The sequence below is a fragment of the Grampus griseus genome (genome assembly GCF_964374135.1).
Source record: "Grampus griseus genome assembly, chromosome: 19".
Lineage (NCBI taxonomy): Eukaryota > Metazoa > Chordata > Mammalia > Artiodactyla > Delphinidae > Grampus > Grampus griseus.
Genome location: NC_139013.1, coordinates 54,569,106 through 54,580,591, shown reverse-complemented (window position 1 = coordinate 54,580,591; position 11,486 = coordinate 54,569,106). Strand labels below are relative to the sequence as shown.

The 11,486-nt window shown below is 48.5% G+C and overlaps 1 protein-coding gene across 1 annotated transcript in view; it reads right to left on the bottom strand.

Moving 5' to 3' along the window:
- Nucleotides 1–5,919: 5,919 nt before the first annotated feature.
- Nucleotides 5,920–11,486, bottom strand: part of USP10 (ubiquitin specific peptidase 10) — a gene marked incomplete at its 5' end in the record, with an annotated part of 69,648 nt that continues 64,081 nt past the window's right edge. Inside the window, 2 exon segments of the mRNA XM_082676242.1 lie at nucleotides 5,920–7,055; nucleotides 10,235–10,300. Of these exon segments, the coding sequence (XP_082532368.1) occupies nucleotides 6,868–7,055; nucleotides 10,235–10,300 (254 nt within the window). The 3' untranslated portion in view covers nucleotides 5,920–6,867.

Below are 11,486 nucleotides of genomic sequence, written 5' to 3'. Positions count from 1 at the left end.
GCGGTGTAGGCAGAAAGTCCTCCCGCGACTGTCAGAGGGCCAAGTGCCTGGAAGGAGCTCAGAAGTGGGCCTGGAGCTTCCCTGGTGGCGCAGTGGTTGAGAATCCGCCTGCCAATGCAGGGGACACAGGTCCGAGCCCTGGTCGGGGAAGATCCCCCATGCCGCGGAGCAACTAGGCCCGTGCGCCACAACTACTGAGCCTGCGCTCTAGAGCCTGTGCTCTGCAACAAAAGAAGCCACTGCAATGAGAAGCACCGCAACAAAGAGTAGCCCCTGCTCGCCGCAACTATAGAAACCCCTTGCACAGCAACGAGGACCCAACGCAGCCAAAAGTAAATAAATTAATTTAAAAAAATTAAAAAGTAATTTAAAAGCAGAAGTGGGCCTGGCCTATAGGAAGCCCCATGTCTTCTTAGCTATCATGAGCACGTTAAGAAAATACGCTGTCCGGAGAGGGGAAGGGAGAGGGGCAAGCAGGAGCGCCGCCCCAAGGTGACCACAGAGGACGCTGCTGTGAGTCGCTGGTCCCGACACCCCTGGATCTGCTCCAGATCATGAGCCTCACGTCGGCAGCACCCCCGGTGGAGGGCTCCACTGGAGTCAGTGGTCTTGCAGTGGGAGGTGTGGTCCCAGTGCAGCAGGGAGGGTTTGCAGCCATAAGAAACAGGAGAAATCTTCCTAGAAAGGGAATGTTACTCACTGCAAAGTTAGTTCACACCTTTACGAACACAGAACAAATTCCACATCAGTGCATCACCCCCTTGCTGGCCTCGGATGTGAAGGGTGAGTGTCCTCAAGAAGGTCAGGAGGCACCGACTGATTCTCCACGGAGCACAGGAGTGCTCGGCTTTCAGCTGCAGGTGATAAGATAAGCACAAAGCAAATCCGACCCCACAGGTATCAGAGTCCAGAGCTGGGCCCACTGCTGGCAACAGGGAATAAACAAGGATGAGTCCATTTTCAGACCTGGCAGGAAATCCACGCTTAAGTAAGAGTCCTTCAATCTTTTTTTTTTTTTTTTTTTAAGCAGAGGGATTATTTTTTTTCTTAAATTATGTAGGGAATCCCCAAATGCTCATAAAATGCGTGAAGAGATCTGCTTTCTTTGGAGGACAGATGAGCTCGAGGTCAGGTTCACCAGACCCAACCCCAGCATCCCAGTGCCACCCCGAACACGGCGCAAGCCTCTCAGAGGGCCCGAAAGCTGAAACCAAAAACGCTCCGCATGGGTGAAGATGTTTGAAAAACAAAAACCAACTGCAATTTCAAAAAAGGACAAAAAAACCCCACGGGGCTGAGGTTTACCCGATTCCTGAACTTGCCGACAGGGACATGGGGTTTCTCAGGAAGGGATCAGGAACCCTTCAAACGCACACACGCATCTGACTGGATTGCTACCACAGAATGAACAAAGCTACCCTAATATTTACTCGTTAGAAAACCGACAATAAATACATCCAACACATGATAGATAACATGATAGATAAGACAAAGAGCAGCACTTAAATGGGATCTGGGAGGAAATGGAGTTTATGAAGATGAAAACATCTTGGACGGCATCACTCAATCAATGTGAAGTCCTAGAGTCAAAACACTTCCTAAATCGCACGGCAGCTAGGATCCCCTTAACTGAAAGAAAAAAAAACACTAATTTTTTTAAATTTACTTTTTATTTTATATTGGGATATAGTTGATTTACAATGTCGTGTCTGTTTCAGGTGTACAGCAAAGTGATTCAGGTATACATATACACATACATACATCCATTCTTTTTCAGATTCTGTTCCCATATAGGTTATTACAGAATATTGAGTAGAGTTCCCTGTGCTATACGGTAGGTCCTTCTCGATTATCTATTTTATATATAGTAGTGTATGTTAATCTCGAAGTCCTAATTTATCCCGCCCCCCCCACCTTCTCCTTTGGTAACCATAAGTTTTCAAAGTCTGTGAGTCTGTTTCTCTTTTGTAAGTACGTTAATTTGTATCATCTTTTTAGAGTCCACATATAAGTGATATCACATGTTTTTGTCTTTCTCTGCGTGGCTTACTTCACTTAGTACGATCATCTCTGGGTCCATCCATGTTGCTGCAAATGCCATTATTTCATCCTTTTTATGGCTGAGTAATACTCCATTGTGTGTGTGTGTGTGTGTGTGTGTGTGTGTGTGTGTGTGTGTGTGTGTGTGTGTGTGTGTGTGTGTGTGTGTGTGTGTGTGTACATATAACATCTTCTTTATCCATTCCTCTGTCGATGGACATTTAGAAAACCCCACTAAATTTAAAAGCTTACTTGCCAGCTGTTTCCAACAGAAGACACCTGACAAAATGCTACTGTGCTCAGCAAATCAAGAGCTTAGCAAGTCACCCCTAATTATGACCGGACTGCCTGAGAAACAAAAGGGAAGCCCAACTGGCAAACAAATTTACAGTGTAAATCTGCTAAAAGCAGCCCACACTCACTAACTAGGATGATATACCCTTTCTTGTAGGGGTGGGGGGCAGGGGGAGGTTAAGAAAAGAGAGTGAAAGATCAGAAAAGGGACCAAGCATTCGTTCACTGGTTCGTTTATTTACTTCTGAAGAGAAAGAACATCACCACAGGGTGAAGCCAAGCTACAAAGTGAATCTCATTTTTCAAACAAACATATTTGTCTCCAAAAGGTATAAGTAAGATGGGAATAGTCAGTCCAAAAGATGAATAATAACAGATTAAAAAAAAAAATCCTAGGAAGCAAGAGCAAACGTCTGATGAGGAAAAAGCACACCTGCCTGGCAATCTGCTGCGATTGATTTTAAAAAGACAAAATAGCATTATGTGTAGAGCAGGCTGTTAACACACGGCCTTGTTAGACTTTTTTTAAACTCTAAGATTTTTTTCCTAATGTTTTCGAAGCCCACTGACGCTCAGGAAATTGGTGTAATGGGTACTACCCTCACCGGGCCAGTCGACAAGGCATCTTTCCTTCTTGAGCCAGAGAAGTAATAGAGAAGTCTTTGGTCTCTCTTGATGGACTAAGCACTTCCAAAGAGAAGCTTAACGAACCATGAGTGAAGTGGCCACACTGGCAGGACGCCGACTCCTGCAAAGTGAGCTGAGAGCTGTGCAGCATTGAACTCATAGGTTTACTTGGTTAATCCAAAGCAACTGACTTTGACTGCAATCTTAGCTTTCTAACTAGTTGGCCCGGTCAAGTACAAGCACCCTATGAGAACAATCACCAGAAATTTCCACTAAGGAAAAGACATAAAATGATGCATTTGCTGATTACAAAGTTACTACTAGCGGGACCCACACATTGGACCATGACTACATGACTGACCACCTGAAAAATTAAAGAAACAGCTTCTCTGAGCCACCGGGCAGCTGAACATGGCTGTACAAACAGGACAATGGAAGGGCCGCCATTTTTCATTCTGAATGGAACCCATTTTTCCTTCTTTCCTTCTGAAAGAGGCACATGCACTTTCTTGGCTTGGGGCAAACAATACACCAACCAGATAAACCTGATTACGTTCTTCGTGTAAGACAACTTCCAAGTCTTGTTAGCAATATTTCACACAGTAAAGAAAAATCTCCCTGTGTTGTACTTCTGACGGTACCCTAGCATTCCCAGTGGTTTAAAAGCCACTGAGAAAGACATGTCAAATGCTAATGAAGGAAAATCACTAAATTTATATCCCCAGCACCAAGGTTAAGGGGCCAAGTTCTTAGTGTAAATGACCCTAAAGCCAACGAAATAGTCTTGGAATTATAAAAACACTAAAAATTGCAGCAGGAAACACTAAACATTTAGCTCAAAATGTCAAGAACAACATGGACAGGCCCACAATTCACCTGGGACCCTAGAAAGCACTGGATTTGCTAGAATGATCGGGTTTTCTATCCAAGGGCCGATCAATCACTGCAGGGACCAAATGCAGGTAATCGTGAACTCCAGGCTAGCGTCTCCTTGCTATATATTCGGCCCCTTTAGGAGCTTTGCTCTTCGCCTGCAGCTGGGCATCCCGATCCCACTTAAGCACAGGAAAATTGGGAAGCTATTATCTGTCATGCATACAATTGGAGCTGTCGGGGGTGTGGGAATATGCATGCTCTTTCAGACAACACACTCATGTACAGGGTAACAGAGGAGCCATCTGAGGGCTACCAGACAGCTGAATCTAAAAGTCCGATGTGCCAGAGGGGACAGTAGCCTGAAGAGTGAATGCAGGACTTGCCTGGTGGCGTCGTAGTTAAGAATGCACCTGCCAATGCAGGGGACACGGGTTCGATCCCTGGCCTGGGAAGATCCCACATGCCTCGGAGCAACTAAGCTCGTGCGCCACAACTACTGAGCCGGTGCTCTAGCGTCCGCGAGCCACAACGACTGAGCCCTGTGCCACAACTACTGAAGCCCACGCGCCTAGAGTCCGTGCTCTGCAACAAGAGAAGCCACCGCAATGAGAAGCCCATGCACCAAAATGAAGAGTAACCCCCGCTCACCACAACTAGAGAAAGCCCACATACAGCAATGAAGACCCAACACAGCCAGAAATAAAATTTAAGACGTGAATGCAGTACCTCTCCGCACGTTACAGGGTCACCCGAGACACTGGAGGCCCCACTGCACTTAATTCATCTCTAACCACTTTTGAGAGAGACGAGACCTTCCAAGGGAAGGCCTTAGTATCTCAGTTTCCAACATATTTTGGGCTTGACAGAATATGTAACTTAGCAATTTAATGATTATGTAGAGACCCTCGAACGACATTTGAGGGAAAATTTCCTCATCTAAATGCACAAGATGTGTTCTAACACTTGGAAGCAGGCTGGTGTACCAACGACGGCACTGTATGTCCGGGCTCCTGTTACAGATCCCTGAGAGAGGCCTTGTTCTGGACAGGGCGTTCACTGACTCACGGGGACACTTTAGCCAACATCGCTTATGGAGGCTGCATACTCAAGACAGATAAGCCACTTGTACAGATCGGACCTGACCTGGCTCACGGATCACAGTGCAGAACTCAACGCCGGGCTTCAGAACAGGCTCCTTATTCCACGTGTGGCTGGTTTACTGCTGGTGTGGGTTGCATCCCCCAAAGTTAATTTAGCGTTCGAAGTCCACATGTTCCATAAGAATTGTACATTATTTTAATGAGAGGCTAATGATGACTTCTAAGTAGCTAAGCAAATCAGAGTAGGGTTACAGGAGGGCAGGCGGGCCAAGGGGGCAACGTTAGAACTGCACGTTTTTATAATTTTTATACAAATATATATTTATTGAAGTATGTTGATTTACAATGTTGTGTTTCAGGTGTACAGCACAGTGATTCCGTTATATATGTGTATATATTCCTTTTCGGATAATTTTCCCTTTAGGTTATTACACAATACTGAGTATAGTTCCCTATGCTATACAGTACTGTAATTTTAAAATTAAGCTCCGAACCTGCAGCGGCACATGGCTACAATTAGGAACAGCGGACGGTAAGAGGAACAGCTTCGGGGAGAGGCTTGGAGCACATAAGCCCGCTGCTCTGGGGACCCCAGCACACTACTGCGAGCGGCCTGCACAGGGCCTTCTGGCACCAGGGTGCCACGGGCACAGGAGCTGCCGGGAGCGGCCTGACGTGTATGACGGCTCTCCTCTTCATCTCTTCCATCTCGAAAGGCTTCCTTTCCGCATCTGGAGGTGGCATCTGAGGCACAGGTAGGATGCTCGGTAGCAGGCAATGACAAGGATGCTCAGCCCTGACCCACGTCCGTCCCCTCCTTGAACTCAGCAATGCAGGGGACAAAACAACGGAGAGAGAGCTTACCTCCTCTTTTCTGCTCTTTGAAGATTTAAAAAAATTCCTTTATCCGAATCACTAGAGTTAATAACTTTGCAAATAGTAAACAAGAATCATCTGAGGGCTTGGGTAAGCTTTCAGGAACACGTCAGGCTTCCCCAAGGGCTTATTTTAATTCCAGCAGCCCAGTCCTGCCCACTTGAACTCCGGTTACTGGAAAAGGCATTTGCCGTCAAAGAAACACCACACACGCAGCTTTAAACCAACTGTGTGATTTTTATTGATGGGCGACAACTTTATACTCCTAGCTATCACTAACTGTGTACAATTAGAGACGCGGCATCGTAGAAGAGCAGACAGCAGACTTAGACAGCAGACGCAGGGGATTATCAATGTTCATCATTTTGCCCATTTTTCATCATGTGCACACGGAAGCATGAATGCAATTTGAAATCTTTTAATGGCAATAAAGTTACAATCACCCATCTATGTGACTGACATCTTAACTCCAAATATTTGATCTGCAATGTGTACGTAAGCAGCTTCTCATCGCACGATTATTAAAATGTATTTTTCCTATTAGGAACCAGCAACTCATTTTATGTGTTTGTTTATCTTTTGAAGTAAGAACTATTTCTTCTCTGATAACTGGCTCATTTTTATCATTTATCAAAAACTAAAGGGTGAGGGAAGAAAGTGTGATGGATTAAAAAATTTATTTTTTTAAGGAAAGATAAAATTCATTTTCACAAATTTACAAGTGTTGTTGCTGGTGCAGGATTTATTCTACTATGCAGTTAGACTGGGAATCAAATGCAAGTTCCCCTTCTTACTCAGGAATTGGCATTATTTCGGAAATGTGGATTTTGTGTTTTTGCTTAAATCAGGCGACAGTCTGTCTCGACCAGATGACTTTGATTTGGAAGCTAGAAGTCAACATGAACTATGCTGTGCGCAAACCCCAGGCGTCTCCTTTCCTTCTAGCCCATTTCTGCAACAGGAAGAAAGAGTTTCTCTCTAAAGAGCCACTAGAGAGGAGGGGGTCGGTGAGAGCCGGTGCCCCACAAGCAGCGTCGGGCACACACAGCGGCGGCTACAGCAGGTCCACGCGGCGGTAATACAGGAGGTAGGCTGTGCGCTCGGCAGCGGGCTTCACCACCTGGTACTGGTTAATCACCTTGACCGTCTGGTCGTCGATGCGCAGCCAGCCGTTGAGACCGATCTGGAAGACGTCCGTGGTGTAGTGGCCGCCCGTGGCGCTGCTGCCGTGGTGGTAGACCACTGCAAGAGAGGGCCCGGGCGCCCGTGAGAGCGGCTCCGCACACCAGCGCCTAAGGTGCCCGCCTGCCCCCGCCACAGACCTGCCTGTCCCACGAAAGGCCTGGCACCAAGGCAGGTGGGACAGAGAAGTGGGGTTATACAAGGCAATGCTGTTTCAACTCAAAACCGTTCAACAATTTACAATACAAAGTCACACATCTACATCTTAATAACATATTTAAAATGCTCAATACCTCACGAACTATGAAAGAAATGTCAACTAATGGGGTCGTCCCATCTGTCAGCCCTGTAGGCAGGCTCGTCAGCCGCCTTAAGACTTGATACAGGAGACAGTCCCCTAGGAAGGAGGACACAGAGACGCTCCCTGCAGAGCCATCAGCCAATGTCCCTCTGGGAACGCACACCGAGGCCCAAACATCAGGCCCTGATCCAGCCAATTCCACTTCTAGACTGTTCCAACAGAGTATCTGAATCTTGGACAAAGTGAAAACATGGAAAAGCCTATATTCACACTCGAAGGAATGCTGAGTGCATTACATTACAAGAAGGTGAATTTTTTCGTTGACCTGATTAGAAGTTTTTGGCGGTGTAAGAATATGCTTACATTACATGAAAAAAACAAGAATCTGAGGTTTTCTGTGGACTGCCACCCGTGACAAGGACAGCACCGCCCCAGGAGGGTCGCCAGCGCAGTTAGCTGGGCTGACTGGGCAGTTGAGTCACCCTGCAGACACCGGTCATTGCTCTTTTTTTCTTTTAAAAAAAATTTCCAATTTTTCTACTACCATGTTTTAACAGAAAAAATTACCTGCCATGTACTTGTTCATTAAAATTGTGTAATTCAAACAGGAAGCCTTAGTCAGAGGTGTAAAACAAATATAACTGTCGGAAGATGCTGAAAAGGTATTAAAGACAGTGGAAGGGCACATCCTCCCCCTTCTATGCAGAGAAGGGGCTGGGAGGTGGCTGGGCCAGCAGCAGACCTGACCCTGTGTGAGGGAAACAGCCTCCAGTGACATTCCGGGGAGGGGGGCTGCAGTGTGGCCAGGGTGAGCTGTGCGTTGCCGTGAGTGGCATGAAGGACAGTCACTTGGAGAGAGGGGCACAATCTGGTACGAAATTTCAGCAATAAATAGGCTGAACGTCAGTGCGCTCCCCCACTTGTAGGGACATCCAAATCCACCCAGAGCCGGGCTCTGCGCAGAGGCCATTCTGCTGGGGCTCAGAGAACACTGAGGCCCTGGCCCGCCGGGGACGAACGCGACTGGTCGCTGAGGGACAGCAAGACTGTTGGGCCATCAAGTGGGAAACCAGCAACGGAACCAGCAGCAGCTCACGGCTGCATCGAGTCCTGCAGGTCACAGAGACGGACAGGCTGCCGCAGGGCAAGGGGAGCCCCGACACCAGCATGTCCCTCTGACCCCAAATCCAGCTGTGGGGCGTCTGTCCTGGATTTTCACCTCTAAGACCTACCAGACTTGGTTTTGGTTTTTTAAAGTGACCAGGTCAGTAGGATTTAAAGGACCTGTGGGTTTAACTGATTTGCGTTTCCTCTACGACACTTCATTTTAAATATTCAGAAGAGAAGCGCTCTACCCGTATGCAGGTTTCTCAAGCAGCAGACCTGTACCTAACATGGTGATGTGTCACAGACGCCCGGCAAGCCCACGTCACAGAAGCAGAGCTGAGAATGAGTTTCCCAAAAGCTCACGCGCTATATTAACTGATTTTCTTTGTCCCGCAATCAAAACCATTTTTAAAAGCACCTCTTTACTCACAGTTTACAGAAAACTGCAACCAATCCGGTGACCGTATTTCTGAGATTAGAAGGCTCAGATTCAGGGGTGCAGGCGAGAGCGACTCCAGAAGAAGCCCCGGGCCGGGGCGGGCGGGAGTGGTAGGGGTGCACTCACACCAGGGCCCCCTGACCAGGAGACAAGACTTGCTAACCCTGCCCTTGATCATCACCTTGCCCTGACAGGGACCCCAGGGAGGCTGCAGGGAGACTCGGAGAAACACGTCATCACCCTGGGACCTCAGTGCCAAACCCCAGGGAGCCAGGCTGGACCCTGGGGGCCCTCTGGTCTCAGAGGAAGACCACAGAGAGGCCTCCGAGCTGCCAGCCCAAGGCAGGTCAGGGGGAGGGTGGCTATACGCCGGGAGTGTGTTGCCCACCAGGTCCCAGCAGGCTGGGGTAAGGCCGTGATCAGCCACCTCCGGGGAGAAGAGCGCGTCGGAGGGAGCAGGTCCTGGTGGGAAGAAAGGGCCAACCGGGCCCAACACCTTCTAACCTGGCACCCGACCCACCCAACGACCAGGGCCCAATCCAACATCCCAAGAGCTCAGGGGTGGACCGAGGGCAGGAGTGTGAAGCTCTGCTCTGCCACTTAAGGGCACAGAGCGGCCAATGTTCCTCCACGAGTCTCAGTTTGTCCTTTTACAAAATGGGGATAGCGCCACATACCTCCCAGGACACTGTAAGGACTAAATGAGATAGTACATAAAAAGTATCCAGTGAAAAGGCTCAATGAACGTGTGAGGGCTAACAAACAACAGTCACTACAGACAGGCTCCGCAAAGGCAACACAAGAGGAGCGGTGGGAGAGCAGTTGGAAAACTCTAAGACAAACGGCCAGGGGCGCAAACACAACTGCTGCGACCAGCAACTCTTCAAAGACACAGAAGGCCTCAAAGGCGCAAAAGACTCGGGCTGTGAAAGAGAAAGGAGGAGGGAAGGACAGGAGGCGGAGAACGTGGATGGGCTCCGCGGGGAGCCCGGGGGGGGGGGGGCAGGAGGTCGTGGGCGGCTAAGGAGCCCGCGCTCCCCTAGCCTGGCTGTGGCCACGCCTCAGCACCCACTCCTACAGGCACCACGACCGCGGCAGGGAGGGTTCCCAGCCTGGCAACCCCACACCTCTGGCTCCAAGACAGAGACAGTCGTGTTAGACGACGTCTCACGTTGGGCTGAGCTTTTAGAGCCAAGAGAATAGTCTGTCAAATTCCAAACACACCAAGTTTTAGGTAAAACGCACATTTTCAAATGATTTCCGGACTTATAAAGTCCACAGGGATACCAATAATCTATTCTCTACGTTAAGTGGCATTACAGCAAAATTGTGCCAGGGTATAAACCTTTTCATCGTTGCTTTCACAGGAAAATGTCGTACAAATTGACTTACCTGCAAATAGCCTATAGGTTCTGTGGCATTTAAAATTCTTATTTTTAACCCCTGGAGAGAGCAGTTCTGAAAAACAAAATATCAAGAGCTTTAATCTATAAAAGCGCTGACACACAGAGCTCCCATAAAGGGGCAGACAGCAGCCTCCAATCAACTAACCCACCCAGTGGACCAGGGAGACCAAACACAACTCCATCCCCTCATTTGCATAAAAACTGAGCAGCGAGGAAGACCAGCTGCAGGGTAGTAACGGAGGTCACCAGAGCCCACCCATCAGAGGACAGGGGCATATACTGAGCCTCTAGCCCATGCTAGAAACCCCTTACAAGCAGATGTTCTAAAAAATGGGGAAGAAAAAAACAAAAGCAAAGCTGCCCTGGAAAGCCTAAGGTTTAAAATGTTTTACACGTGAGTCAGACCACAAAACTCCAATCAACAGTAAGATGATTTTCGGCTGGCGTTTCTTCCCCTTTCCGGTCCTCAAACGGACCATGAACTGGCACAGGAGGCAAACCTATCAGCCGAAGGTGGCAACTCGTGAGAACAGGGCTGAGAGTCAGAGTCCGAATCTTAGGGGGAAGGAAATGCAACGTGCCTGGGTGCAGGTGAAGCGATGGTGATCCCAGGCCCACTGCCCGGCAGGTCCCAGTGCCGGGCAGCGTGGGGAGGGAGGAGGGAGGAGGACGGCAGTTTGCTCCTCCAGGAGACCAGGGAAGACGGCCCATGTGCTCTTTTCTGCTCTCCAGGCCCCCAGACACTTTGAGCATCGCCTCTAGCTCTTTACGCTCCTGATCGAACTTCACTGTTGCACAGAACATTTCTCACAAATTCTGAAGCTTTCCTGGAAAGTTTTCCTTCAAGCTCACTTTTAGCAAGACAACCAGGTGCTTTCACCACGATGTGCCCAAGCTGCCGAGCCCCGGAGACCCGGCGGAGACCCGGGGCTGGGGCTGCAGCTCTAAGGCCGGGGTCCCTGCCGCCGGAGGGCAGGGGAAGCCCCGGGGCCCGCAGGAAACACGCCCCACCCGCTAAAAAGCCCCGTTAGGCAGGCTGCTCCACACAGCTGTTAACGCCTAGTATGAGGAAGGGTATTTCCTACCACTGACCCATAAACTTTTTATATTTAGTATTTTTCTCACCTAGTAATACTTTCATATGGTTTATTTTTGCCTTTATTTTTAAAAGGCCATTTTAGTGAGAAATTTTAACCTAAAGGTCTATTAACAGTCAAGAAATTTAAAACAAAAGAGTC